Source organism: Protomyctophum bolini, assembly GCF_963924005.1.
Source record: "Protomyctophum bolini genome assembly, chromosome: 22".
In the NCBI taxonomy this organism is placed as follows: Eukaryota; Metazoa; Chordata; class Actinopteri; order Myctophiformes; family Myctophidae; genus Protomyctophum; species Protomyctophum bolini.
The window spans coordinates 21,386,775-21,401,794 of record NC_137883.1 but is presented as its reverse complement, the minus strand read 5'-3'; the positions used below and the strand labels follow the sequence as shown (position 1 = coordinate 21,401,794).

The window sequence follows — 15,020 nt, the reverse complement described above, 5'->3', positions numbered from 1 at the left end:
GCGATGCATTGTGAAAACACACACACACACACACACACACACACACACACACACACAATACTGCAGGGTTCTGATCTCAGCTGCTGGTAATTACAGAAGCTGTCAACACCATGGTGACCTTAAGTGTACAATGGCTGCCTGGGGTAGCTTGCACTTTACACAGGCACTCTGTTCCACATCTATACAAAGCTCACACAGTATATAAAAATGTATGTACAGTACAGTACACTCCTTTATGACTGGTGCCAAACTGCCAAACATTGAGCACTGACAGACCACCAAGCATAGCGGCTACATCATTGTTTCACCACTTTCAACCTGCCGTCTCTGTTTTGGGCATACATATCAAAAAAGGTTTTTGACTAAAACCCTCTCTAGACTTTGTCAAACTGACTTGAGTTGCAACTGTACTCGCTATTTATACACCGAATCTCTTCCATTATCCAATGATTATTTATTTTATTTATTTATTTTTATCTCCACTGACCGGACATTTCATTAATTTGTTTCTATTTCTACCTCTTATATGTAACCATCTACAACCATAATTATTGTGTTCCAGCATAATTTATGCTGGAACACAATAATTTGCCATCTATTACAAATGTATATTATGTAACATATCTGTAGAGTGGTACTGTATATGTGAAATATAATCTAATCTAATATAAATAATTAAATAATAAGAAATGTTTGATTATTATATAATATATCTGCCGTCGGGAAGAAACCACCAGAAAATTAAGAAAACCGTATATTTTAAAACAAACAATACTGCCTCTTCAAAGTTGGTATTGTGACTTTATTGTCAATTATTTGCATGAGAGTGGGAGAGGTGGTGGAGTTGGCTGCTTTTGCAGACAGTTTGAGGGCCCAGTAGAGTTAAGAGGTTTTGTCTGAAGCGCTTTTCACTACTTTTCATTGGTTCAATATTTTGAACACAGACATAATGGGTGTTCAATCAATAGCACTGATTTGTGCACAGTGTGGAAAAAATATATCGAAAACCTCAAAAATGTAGTTAGGCCGTTTCCTCCCAACTGCAATGATATATGGTAAAACGGCATTAGTAAATTTCCCCCCTTGTCTTATATCAAGAGGAATCAGGGAAAACACCTATTGCAGCAGTGCTGTGTGAAAAATAAGTATTAACTTTTAGTATTAATTGCTGATTTATACTTTGTTTGACAGTATGAGATATGGAGAGACAGACACGTGCACATACTCATGTAGACAATACGCAAAAAACAAAGGACTGAACAAGGCATTCAGACTCGGCGAGAGGAACCCTTTTATATTTGACAAACAGCGTCTAGATTTGGAGCATGTAGTAGACACAACAGGATGCAGGACACACTGCCGCTACCTCCACAGTTTAGTCCTGTTGTTGGAACGCTTCCTCTGAGTTCACGATGAGCAACAGGTCTTTCCTGTAGCTCACACCCCACGCACGTGCGGGCACACACACACTCACGTTTGTATTTATATGCTTGAGAGGACATCAACGTTTTACGTTGGTGATGTTATCATGCCATTTTACCATTTTACTTTTTGCCATTTCCAACCCAACTGCAACCACTAAATATATACTATAAATGCCTAATCCTAAACCCAGCCTGAATAGTTTGTAAGAATATCCCCAAATTATATATATATATATATATATATATATATATATATATATATATATATATATATATATATATATATATATATATATATATATATATATATATATAATTTAAAATCATAAAACAACTACTTATCTTGTGAGGAACACAAAAGTTTTCCTCACAATTTCCGTTTCTAAATTCTACTACACTTGTGGGGACATTTGGCGCATGCACGCGCACACACACACACACACACACACACACACACACACACACACACACACACACACACACACACACACACACACACACACACAGACAGACAGACAGACAGACAGACAGACACACACACATTACAGCAGCTCACACAGGTCACACAAACACTTTCTAACAGGTATCCGGACTATCCTCCAAGGAGTGCTCTGTGGCTGTAGGTTGGAGGAAGAGGAAGAGTGCTTCTGAAGGGGACCAGGAATCAGGATGTAACTATCGGAAAGTCAATCAAGAAAAGGCGTCACTAAGCACTTTCATGAAGTAATCTAGGATGCTAGGAATGCATGTCTTAGAAAACGTAAAGGTGGCCCCCTCTGAAAAACAAAGGAGAATGGACAGTGGTACGTGTCATGTAGGGTGTAGAGAGAGTGTGAGAGGTCTGTGAGAGTCAGAAGCTGCTCCCAGACTCCCAGGCCTAAATCTACCTGCTTATTAAAACAAGTCAACAACTGCCACGTTAAGCAAGAATCATCATGGCTAAAAAGCCTGCCACCAGTCTGGTCAGTGTGGAAAAAAAGCTCTTGTCAATGTATTGACCTTTGACTGCAGTAGGGTAAAGGTTTTACCATTGCTACTAAAATAAGCTATATTAATATCAAACAGAAACAATCAAAAAGCTACCAGGCTACAACAAAACAAAAGATAGAGAAAAAAAGCTTTTAAATTATTATATATTTTTCAAAATTCAGCCTCAAAGGCAGCAATGAATGGGTTAGGGGTTTTTCCAAAGTTTTTGTTTCAAATATTGTGGGGAACAAAAGCAAAAGCTGAGCCACTCGTCACCACTGGAGGGCACCGGAGAACCAGCACACCTAAACTTGCATGGGGAATAAAAAGGTAATCCATTCATCCAACAATACTAAAACAGTGTAGAGAAGCAATCACTCCTGCAACAGAACTGTTTTAAAATGTTTTTTTCACAAACACACTTCTGTGACAACTTCCTACGCAGGCAGTAATAGTAGCCTACTCCAAGACGGTAAGACCCCTGTCCTTGCTCCATTGGCCTACCTTTTAAATCAACTGAGATGACAGCCACATAATAGGACACCTTTCTCCAATGCCTTTTGAATGGTTAACCACTTGATCCCTCCTATTCTGGAGGGTACATTTGCTAATAATAGCAGGTTTACAAGCTAATTTAATGGAGTATTTCCGAATTTCAACCAGCTCAGTGGCCTTGTCGTTAAAGTGTCCGCCCTGAGAATGGGAGGTCGGGATTCAATCCCCGGCCGGGTCATACCAAAGACTCTAAAAATGGGACCCAGTGCCTCCCTGCTTTACAGGAGATAGGCTCCAGCTCTATGGGCCCCATGGCTCGGCAAGGCTATACTTACTTACTTATATCCAAATTTCAGTAGTTTTACTTCTACTCCACTCTTAGAGGAAAATATTGTATATATTTTTTTACTCCACTATAATTATTTGAAAACTTTACTTACTAGTTCTTCTGTGGCGCTTTCATAATGAAAATACAATTTGATCTCTGGCACATGAAATCTGATATAATGTATTGGGATGTACGTCTATTGAAATGGTGGTGAGGATTTCATTACATAGGCCTACTGTTATAACATAACATAATTGCATTGTCTCTGAACCTGAACCTTTATGAAATGTAATGTTGGATTTGATATGCCGGTAAATGGCAACAAAACTGAACATTTCCTTTACACATAATATAAAGTAAATACTAGCAGTATAAAATGTTTTGTAGGCCACCGTATACTCAAGCAGGAATGTATTAACCCTCAGAGGATAGTCTAGGTCTAGGTTTAAGCTACTACGTATGTGTCACATTTTTGGCTATATGGCTAGACGGAAAAACAGCAGTCGAATTAGCGCCAACAAAGATCTGATTTATTAAGTCTAGAGGGTAAACTGGTTGATACAATTTTGCAGTTTTCGCAACTTTGTTATTTGTCTATTGTCTGTGTCTTAGATGTATCAAATAACTGCCATTGGGATTTTTCTGCTGTGTTGGGAACTGTTGGCACAAGACCATGCTTCAGATATGCCCTTAGAGGACCATAAGGAAACCAGAGACCTGGCAGAATTCTTTACTGTCCCTAACCCTCTACCGTGACGTGCTGCCGGCTGGCTGGCTGACGACAACATCACCCCACGCAGCCAAGTGGGACCCCCTGTGTTGACTTGTGATGACAGACAATGGGCACGTATATAGTCGCAGATCATTTCCTGCTATTGAAAAGGTACACAGGGGTCGGGGAGCTGGATTGGAGCGGAGGCGGCTGCAGTGGAAAGGGAAGGCCAGACTTCTACATTCATATCTCCAGGCACAGGAGGAAAGAAATAGTGCTTTGGAACAGGAGAGTCATACACTAGGTGTGCTATGAGTCTGACCACCCTCAATTATGATGAGGAGCCTTTGATGAATGAATGGCCAAATCCCCCAGGCCTGATTATTATACATGGAAGGGGCACTTCCAACCCAGGGTTATATAGTTAAATAAGACTGAAGACATGTAAGGGAAAACATTTATTTAGATTACGGTAGTGGTTTTCAACCAGTTATTCCCGGGGACCACCAGTGGTCCTTGAGGCGGTTCCAGGTGGTCCCCAGCTATATGATGTGGAGAGTTGGTAACCAAATAGAACTTTATAAATCTTTAACTCTTGAGAGCGTAAAATTTGTTAAATTATTGTTAAACATAGTCTACACAATTGAGGAAAGAATTTGAAGAAAGTGAGATGAGAAAGTTTTGGGTCTGAGAGGCTAAATGTCAGTAACTGGTGGTGGTCCGTGGCTCAAATGCCCAAGAAATAATGGACCTTGACAAGTAAAAGGTTGAAAACCACTGTTAGAACTAATGAGATGAAATGAAAACGAACTAACTAACTAGGAATGAAAACTTAATACAAACTAAATTAATGAATATAAAAAATATATATAACGTCTTCCAACCTGGCATTCCTATTTAGCATTTATTTTTAACATTTTTCACATTTCTTACCCGAACATAGCAACTCTACGAGGTCCAGCTCACAACTCAATAGCCTGGGTTCCAGCCTGATTCGCTGTGTTCTGTGAATTTGTATTGTCGACAATGCAAATTCACGGAACGCAGCGAATCAGTCTGGAACCCAGGCTAAAAACTCATGGCATCAAGACACGTTGTGAGATTATAGATCTATTATTCGCTGTGCGTGCAACACCATTGTATGATGAAGTTGGCTTTGCAAATATGTAAGATAGACAGGTTATGAGTAAGCTTAGTGCAATTTATTTCACTAATATGTTTAGCCTATACAGACATTAACTTGCTTATGTCTGACTGTGGAAGGAATGCTCATATGAATAGAAGGAAGTTTGTATAAGCTATTCTCAATATACTGTACCAAGCATTTGTGTTTGGTGTTCATGAGGCATGTAAAGCAAGCACCGTTGCCCAACTACACACTATGAAGTGACATTCCAACTCTAATGAACTCAATGAATCACAGCCATGTCTCATAAGTGCTCCATAGCATTGTTTCACAACATTTTCTTATTTCAAGGACCCCCATATCTCTGAGACTGCATGGAACCATTTCCATTTGTATAGAGTTACAGGCCTGTAAGGATCCATTTGGAACCTCCACAAGGAACCCTGAGGGTCCAAGTGGACCCCACTTTTAGAATCACTGCTCTATAGGCTTACTTGCAGTTTACATGATTTTATAATATTCAACTTCATCAACCCATTCAAAAACAGGGTGCTGATCTCAGCTGCTGGTAATTGCAGCCGGTTTCAACACATTTGATCGTAAACCATACACTGTTGTATGATGACAGCAACTTGATTAGGTTTGATTAGGCCTGACCAGGGGTACACACACACACACACACACACACACACACACACACACACACACACACACACACACACACACACACACACACACACACACACACACACACACACACACACACACACACACTGAATACCTGCTATCAGTGGTGGAAGAAGTACTGAGATGTATTACTTATGTGAAAGTACCAATTCTACAATGTACTCTGAAATACACTGTACAAGTAAAGTAACGATGCATCGCGACATAAGTAAAATACCTCCAAATTGTACTTAAGTACAGTACTTGAGTACTCAGTTACTTTCCTCCATGCACTGCCTGCTGTCGGGTGGAAACCTTGTATGTCCAAAACAGTTCCTTTTTTATTATTATAAAAAAATAATAAGAAAAAACATGTTATAATTGTGAAAATAGCAGATCTAGAAGTCTCAACTGCAGGTGATGCTTTGTAGATCTGCTATTTTCACTGTTTTTGTCATTGTGCGACACTCTTGTATGATAAAGTAGGGCATAAGGGCATTCATTTATGAAAAAACATAGAGGAATACAAGGTTTCTGCCCGACAGCAACGATATGTTGCAGTGCGATATGCAGTATGTAGGCTATACTGTAACTTTGTTGTTCCATTTAACCTGTTTTCTATCTCTTTCGCTTTGCTCTCACTCTACCCCTGTCTCTCATGCAATAATAATAATAATAATAATAATAATAATAATAATAATAATAATAATAATAATAATAATTATTATTATTATAATTATTATTATTGTTATTATTATTCCTGGCAGACAGCATACAATATATGGCCACTAGAGGTCGACATACCCAACTGTAACAATCTAGACAAATTTGAGGTATCCACAATCATCATCATCTCAAGCATCTGCAAATGATACATTGTCAGCAAATTATAGTAGTCTACCATTGTTTTGTATTAAAGCTGACTTCTCATCTCAACTCAATAGTTAAGTAAAGTTAGCAAAAGTTGTGGCAAATCTGGAAAAGAAATGCTTACCACTAGTTTTCTTCACAGATGTGTTCATAAAGGTGTCTACTATCACATATCAAGTTGATCCAAGCCAACTCCCTTGGGAAACTTTGTGGGAGCCAATCAAAGTTGTATGAGCTTGTGATATAATAATATAATAATCACAAATGCATCTTAATTGAAACTAACTAACTGTTTAAACAAAAGTAGATGGACACAAGAACCAGAATCAGAAATACTTTATTGTCACACCTTAAAAAATATATTAACAGTAAAAGAGGGGTGAAATGAATGTGCCAGGGCTCCTCAGACTTTCAGTTAATTAATACAAAATAAATAAACAGAATATGGCTCTATATCATTATATTACAAAAAAGGGGGCTATGGACCAGAGCTAGTCTGGTGTGAATTGTGATGGGGTCTGTGAGTACAGGCTAAGGAAGCATACGACAGACTGAGGCTGAGGGTCCACAGTCCACACACATTAAATCTATTAGGCCTAATTGGAAAGGTAGCTTTCGTGTAGCCAATGCGTGGGCAAGGCTAGGCTGCGCCGCTGCAGTAGTCTACGTGCAGGGCCAGGCCCTTTGATTTCCATTACATTTCAATCCATCCGCCTACTACAAGTTCATCGAATCTACTGGTCAGCTAAACGGTAGCGTGCCCACAGCCACAGGCCACAACCATTGCCTTGACGACGTGATTGCGCTCCTGAACATCCTTGCTTGGGCCAGTGGGAGGGACCCTACAAATGTAAACCCGCCCGCCCAGACACACACAGACAGCAGAGAAAGTTTGAAAAGAGTTTAAACATGACTGAACGATACGTCCGTGCTGCTGCTGGATTATAGCCTACCTGAAACGTGTTTCAAGGGAACATTGTTTGTAGCTACTTTGAAATGTAAGTTTTTAAAACTTCAGCTCACCTTTTTTTAAATGTAGCCCTGTGTGTACTAGGCTATATGGCTTCTTTGTTTGGAAATGAGAAGAAAAGATAATAGCCTTTGAATTATTGATAGTGCGTGGGCAGCGTGGCTCAAATCTCAGAAATTAAACTTGGTAAAAGTCACTAAACGGTACAGTAAAATCCCCAGTGTTCATTTAACTCCGTGTATATAGGGCCTACAAATGTAACCATATGGACCCTAATGGACCATAGGGCTAATATAAATTAAGGATTATATTGTTTAGGTAGTTAGGCTACTCATAATTATTTTAGTAGAAAAACAATATTATGCTACGTAACATGATGGACTGTGTAAATTAGCCTAGATGCCCCGGCAATGCAATCATAAATTCATTTTGACACTTCACATTTGTTCACATAGCCCAGGCAGCCGGCTCATACAATTATGAGATGTCCAGGCTAATTAAAGCTATAGGCAAAATAGGCTTTTTTGTATAGGGATATCATGTGGTGAATTTATAGCCAAGACCCGCACTGCCCAGATCATGGGGACGAAATTAATTATTTACAGTTAAAGCTCCAGTCGGGGGAAATAGCGTGAGTCATTGTTTCTTTTGGAAGTGCATAAACAGTTTATACAGGCCTTTCCTTCGTTCTATATGAATCATATAACATGAGCAGTCTGCGTCTTATCAGATCTCCGCATTGTGATATTATTTAAAGAAAGCGACGCCAGCAGCGCTTCCTGACAGACAGAGTGACTGACCACCGGATAACCCTTGAGCTCACACCGGGAAGTCCAAGAACAACCTTTTGGAGGACTTTTTCCAAACCGAAAGTTTAGCTGAAATAAACGTTTTAGCCTAACCCATATAATGATGATCATGCAGTGACATCTGATCTTCAGAGAAACAACATTTAATTTGATTGGTAACAGGAGTTACCATTAGTTACAGAGTGGGCATCAATTGGGTGCCCACTATTCCTTATTAGTGCCCAGCCCACTAAGCACTTCTATGTAAAATTGGCTATTGGTCCAAAAATATTTTGAAAACAAAAGTACCGGTAGTGTAGGCTAGTACAGTATGACAACATTTCACAATTAAGGTCTATAGTTCTACAGTTGCTACATTGCTACAAAAACTGTATATCAGAGCCATTTTTAGTATAAACAAGAAGTGGAAGGGTCAATTTAAGTTTGATTGACTAATGCCCATTGTATGTCCATTTTGAATCCAAGTTTAGTACACTAAATGGCTTTTGATCAAACATTTCAATAAAAAAAGAGTAGCCCGTACTGACATTGCTGTCCTTCAGAATAGTAGCTGTCCAGGATGGGACCTCAGGATTAGCCTCAAGATGGAACATTTTCTAACACTATAGTTGATGAAGGGATATGGATACCAAATGGACAGACAGACAGGCAGGCATGAGATATGACTGCATTAATTTGTTTCGTTGTTGATGTTAATGCAAGGCTCCGTGGTCCTAATTTCCAGGATTCCAGTCTCCTTATCACATAATTAATCTCCTTCAGTGATCCCCCCATCTCTCTCTCCCTCCCAGCTGACCTTTTGACCTTTGAAGGCTGGAGTTGCCTGCTTACACATACACACAGCCACAGTCACTGCCTCACTACCATTGGACGAGAAGACTTAAAACGATTGCTTCAGCAGCCAGCTACAGACCCAGAGCTGTTAGACCCAAGACCTCCAACTCCAACGGTTACGAGATGGAGCTTTACACAACTCTGTCCGCCCTGCTCCTGTGTTTCTTCTCCATGGCAACCTCAGGTAAGCGGATGTTTTTGATTTGCAACTTTTCCAACATAACATTAACATTTAACATTTTCCACAGTTTTTTTTGTTACACCATCATATGACAAAGTAGGCCTATAAAATAGGACTTGAGTGGTTATCTACACTGTTGACCATAAACCAATCAACACTATTGTTAACATTGACCTTCCACTGCATGATTTCAATGAATGGAACATTCAAGGCCATAAATTGCCAGCACTGTGTACGTTATTCTGACTCGATTATGTCCTCAGATCTAAATGTCTGTGTTGTAATATCTTGTTGAGGACCCTGGTCCGGTTCTGGCTGACCGGTAGTGTGTGTGCAGACTGGGTGGTGTGTGATAATCCAACTGAATTATTCCTGTGGTAACGGCGGCGATCGGACGGGCCCGGGAGAACAGTAATAACGGGACACTCAGACAGTATCTCGCCAAAGGTTCACATTTTATTACACACATACAGAATCATATATACTAACTCTGGATCCTCGTGTCCTCATGACGTGCCACAGAGACATAACAATAACATCGGCTAGCAGCAAGTGTCCTTGCTCTGAGATGGCTTCAGTGGCTAAAGTCAGTCTGTTACAGTTCATGGCAGTACACAATACATATCCTGTACATTTGTATATTCATGTACAAGTACACAGCATAGGCACTCATACACATATCATGTTGTATATCACAACAGTGCCCTCTTTTGTTCTGAAAGAACAACTCTGCTGTGGTTACGGAAAAGCGTACAATCATGCCTCGATACCGAAAAACCTAGACAGTCATTTTAATATGACCCTTTCACTTAATCTGTGATAAATCTTTGCTAGGAAAATTGCATCGAGCCCTCCTTTATCCTCATCAACCATCCTAAGGACGAGCACACGCATGCGACATGTTTGTACGCGAAAAACAGAGACAGGGAGAGAGAGAGAGAGAGAGAGAGAGAGGGAGAGAGAGGGAGAGAGAGAGAGAGAAACACAGAAAGAAAAGAGGAGATCGAGCAATCCAAACTACATTATTCAAAACATAAAAAATTAATAGGAAGGTTTGGGAAGGGAACAAGGAAAATAGGATTGGGGGAAGAGGGAAAGGTACAATAAAATCAACACTGAAATCAATCTGAAATCTGATTGTGTTTAAATTACATCATTTCTAACTAATGAAGAATCAACCTTTTTTAAGTCAGTTGTGTCTGATTCCAACACTATTACACGGATCAGTGTAGTCTGACTCTATTCTACTCTTGTTTTTTTTCTTTATCTGTCCTTACTCACTGTCTGGCGCTACATAGCCACAGTATTCACAAACATTTTCAGCGACCGGTATGTTATCCACTGTGTGAGTACTCCTAGTCTGTAACAGGAATGCTGTGTTTACAGAGCTACCTACAGCCTTACTAATACATGCTTTAACACACATCAACCCAACACAGAAAACAAAGATGCACATTACTATTGGAATGGCTATTCGGAATAATAGACCTGTCCAACCTGACATTAATGAATCTAACCAACTGAACTCTCCGTCATCTGTCACTTCTCTATTCTGGAGCTCCTGTCTTATTTGAGTCATGTTGGTTAAGGCCTGTTGTATGATTTGACCATCAGCATCGTTTTGTGGGATAAAAGTACAACATGTCTGTTCCCCTTCCCCTATGAGTACACAAACCCCCCCAGATGCCGCTGTCAACAAATCTAACACGAGCCTGTGAGCCATGACCATCAAGCGCAAGGCCGTTAACTCCTTGCGCACACTCTCTCCTTCGATGACGGATTCATTGATAAATGCCATTAGTCTATACCTGTTCTCTTCCACTTCCTCACGTACTTCACCTACCCCTACCCATGGAAAAAGGGATTGTAAAAATTTGTCTCCCCCTGTCCACAACTTGTGATTGTGGGGTACTGTACTGCGTCCCTTCGTAACTGAGGCCCTCTTTGAACGACTGTGAAACGTGTTGGCATGTGCAGTGTGTGGAACAACATAGGTCGGATCTTGTAACCATACCATCGTACAGACCCCTCCCCAGTTGGGCGGGAGTGCGGTCCATACATTATGGCCACACAACCAAAACCAGTCCGGTAATACTCTGGTTCCCATGCATGTGGGAGCAATGACGGCACACAAAGTTTTGTTCCCATTGTCCAATTGTAGAGCAAAAGTAAGGTCCTTTGCATATGCATACCCACTCAATTTGGGATCTTGTTGACAGGTGTCATTGCAGTATTTTGCAGCATGCTCGTGCAAATAAGGGCAGTGGGACCAGACCCTGTCACACTTAGTTAATGTGACATTTCCCAATAGCCTAGTTCCATCATTGACAAAGCAGCTGTCAAATGTCATGTCCTCAGGGACAACGATTGGGCTCGGGAACTTGATAGGGTTCTGGGGCCCTGCAATGAGTTTTGGGCATTTGCCAACCAGCTTTGATGGGGTGTCTGTTAAATCCAAAGGTTTAGAAAAGTCTGCATCTTTCCAATCAGTGCTCACCCCAGGATGTGTCGCCAGTGCCACTAAGCACTGAGTGTGCTCCCAGTCAAGGTCTCTGACCTTGAGCATCGGTGTAGAGATAGATTGTGGCATGTGCGAGCACACGTAGCAGGAAGCGTTATGTCCCCTTGAGCGTGCTGTGAATCGGGCATATCTCCACCATGAATTGGTCATATAGACATGCTTGGGGTCATAACTGTCAGCCCATGGATCGTAGGATGCAGATATCGTGCCTCGAGTTGACCTTTTGACCTGGTCACTGGAGCACCGAGCGGGGACGGGAAAGTACTTGCATGCCATCCAGTGAACGGCTATTCCAGCCATTAGAAGCAGGGTGGTTAACCCAAAAAGGGTCCTGTGGCTGCATATCTTCCTCCGTCCCTCGCCGTCCTGATGTGCCATTAGCACCGTCAGCCGATATTCTGCTCCTTGGGGGCTGGCTTGAGCCTCGTGGCGTGGATCCATTGGGCGGCAGAATCTGTGAGTACTGCGGTCCTTGTCACCGCTAGTACTGTCGTCGGAGGGCCGTATGGGGGTTCCCCGACTCCTTTCGTTTTTAGCGACAGTATCAGCACCCTGTCACCAGGCTGGAACGGATGCGTTGGTTTATCTGAGGGAAGAGGAAAAGATAGAGACACGTCACCATAGATGCCATTCAATGTATGGATTAACGCATCGGTATAATCACATACAACTACATCTAGATCCCCCGGAAGACACGGCGCCCTCCCGCCTCTAACCCATGGAGTTGGAAATGGCCTTCCCATGATCACCTCAAAGGGTGATAATTTAGTGGTGGCACTCGGGGTCATCCTGATTTCAGCTAAAACAGCAGGCAAAACATCAACCCAGCTCTTTCCCAAGTCCATGGCTGCCTTCGTGACTCTCAACTTAAGAGTCCTGTTCATCCGTTCCACATAAGCGGAACTTTCCGGATGATATGGAATATGATATTTCCATTCAATCTGTAAATATTTACAGAGCAATCTAGTGACCTTTGCTGTGAATGCTGGACCTCCATCTGAATTCAAAGACATGGCTAGACCATACCTAGGGAATATCTCCTTTGCCAGTATTCTAACAACAGTCTTTGCCTTCTCGTTTGAACAGGGAAACGCTTCAGGCCATTTGCTAAATTCACACACAATCACCAACATGTATTTGAATGGACCCTTTTGGGGCATGTGAGTGAAATCTATTTGCAAAGATTGAAATGGTGCTGTCGGAGTTGGCAATGCGTCATGTTTTATGGGGACCTTCCCCTTGTGCGCTCTGACACAGATCAAACATGAGCCTATAATCAACTTCACTGTGCTTTGCATTTTTCTGATGCAAAACCTAGTCTTTAGAATACCAATAACACCTGTCTGACCCACATGTCCAACGCCATGAAAATGACGGACTAGAAATGGCAAACAGCTTAGTGGCAGGCATAACCTTTTTTCTCTGTCATATATCAAACCATCATCTGCTGTAATGCAACCCCTTGATGCCCAGTGCTCAAGATCTTCAATATTGGCACTGGTCTGCAATATCAGAATGTCTGTGTATTGCGGGGTGTATGTGGCAGCAAACATTGAATATGAGGTGTTTTCTGTGAAATGGGGAGATGGCAGGCCTTCACGGGAGGCCCAGCTGGCCACCCGGTCTGCAAAATTGTTTCCCTCAGCATCAGTGTCTCCCTTCTGGCTGTGACCCTTAACCTTTACTACAGCTACCTTATCTGGGAGGTTGACAGCCTGTAACAAGTCTGCTATTAATGTTTTGTGGGAGATCTGCTTGCGGTCTGCAGAAACAAACCCTCTCAAAGCCCATAATTTTGCGAAACAATGAACCACATTAAAAGCATAGATCGAGTCAGTGTACACAGTTAAAGTTTCTTTACTATGTAATCTGCAAGCTCTCAACAGAGCTACTAATTCAGCCGCTTGTGCAGAGATAAATGGTAATGAATACGCCTCAAGGACTGTGTCTGGCAGCTGGCACACGGCATACCCACATAGATAAACCCCGTCTGCAGGTTTTGAGCAGGACCCGTCTACATAAACATGCGCTCCGAATTCAAATGGAACTGTAGACAAATCTATTCTCGCTGCCGTTGAAGCATTAATCTCCTCTAGACAGTCATGGTCATATGGGGCTGTGTCCACGGTATGACTGGACTGTGCACTGCTGTTAGTAAGTAACGCATGCAGAAGTGCAGCAGGATTAGAGTCCGGCAGTGACTTTACAGTCAGGCCTATAGTATTGGTCAAAATTTGGTCATATCTACATCGTCGTTGTGCAGTCATGTGCTGTGATGAAATGTGCTGTAAAATAGTCAATACATGATGTGATGCATGTAGTATCAGGGAATGTCCTTGTACTATCCTCTGTGCGTCTGTGACCATCATCGCACATGCCGCCACCGCTCGCAAACAGCCAGGCATACCCTGTACAATAGAGTCAAAGGTCTTGCTGAGATACGCCACGGGCCTATAGCTATTCCCGTGCTCTTGAGCAAGTACCGCAGCCGTCGTGCTGGCGCCCTCTTTCACATAGAGATGGAAAGGAATGTCATAGTTCGGCAGGCCGAGGCCGGGACTCGAACACAGAGCTCTCTTTAAAGCAGAAAAGGAGAACCTCATCTCCTCTGTCCATACAATCTTATCTGGTTCAGTCTCTAAACATGCAGCCCTCAGAGTCCTGTCAAAAAAGGAACAATCTGGTATCCAAGCCCTGCAAAAGTTTGTTAGGCCTAAAAAGCTGGCCATCGCCTTTTTAGTCTCAGGCGGGGGAACGGCTTGTATGAGCTGGATGCGATCGGCAGACAATGTCCTTTTTCCCTGGGCCAGGATAAAGCCCAGGTATTTCACCTCAGGAAGTGCCCACTGAATCTTGTGCAGCGCTGCCTTGAACCCAGCAGCAGCTAAATGCTTCAGCAACATGATGGACGCCTCATGACAAAGTTCTTTAGACCCGGCTGATAAAAGCAGGTCATCCGCATATGTGACCAACGTACATCCTGGCGGTGGAAAGAAGGACGCCAGCGTGGCATGCACCACAGCTGAAAAAGCAGAGGATGAGTCTATATACCCTTGTGGCAATCTCCGGTAACTGTACTGTTGTCGCTTGTATGTAAAAGCTAGGAGCGGCTGAG

At 42.0% G+C, this 15,020-nt stretch overlaps 1 protein-coding gene across 2 annotated transcripts in view; it reads left to right on the top strand.

The window, feature by feature from the left end:
* Nucleotides 1-7,453: 7,453 nt before the first annotated feature.
* Nucleotides 7,454-15,020, top strand: part of eng (endoglin) — a 62,716-nt gene continuing 55,149 nt past the window's right edge. For both annotated transcript variants that reach the window (XM_080756072.1, XM_080756071.1), the window contains exons 1-2: nt 7,454-7,588; nt 9,161-9,387. In XM_080756072.1, coding sequence (XP_080612198.1) covers nt 9,327-9,387 — 61 coding nt within the window. In that variant the 5' untranslated portion in view covers nt 7,454-7,588; nt 9,161-9,326. The remainder of the gene's footprint in view (nt 7,589-9,160; nt 9,388-15,020) is intronic.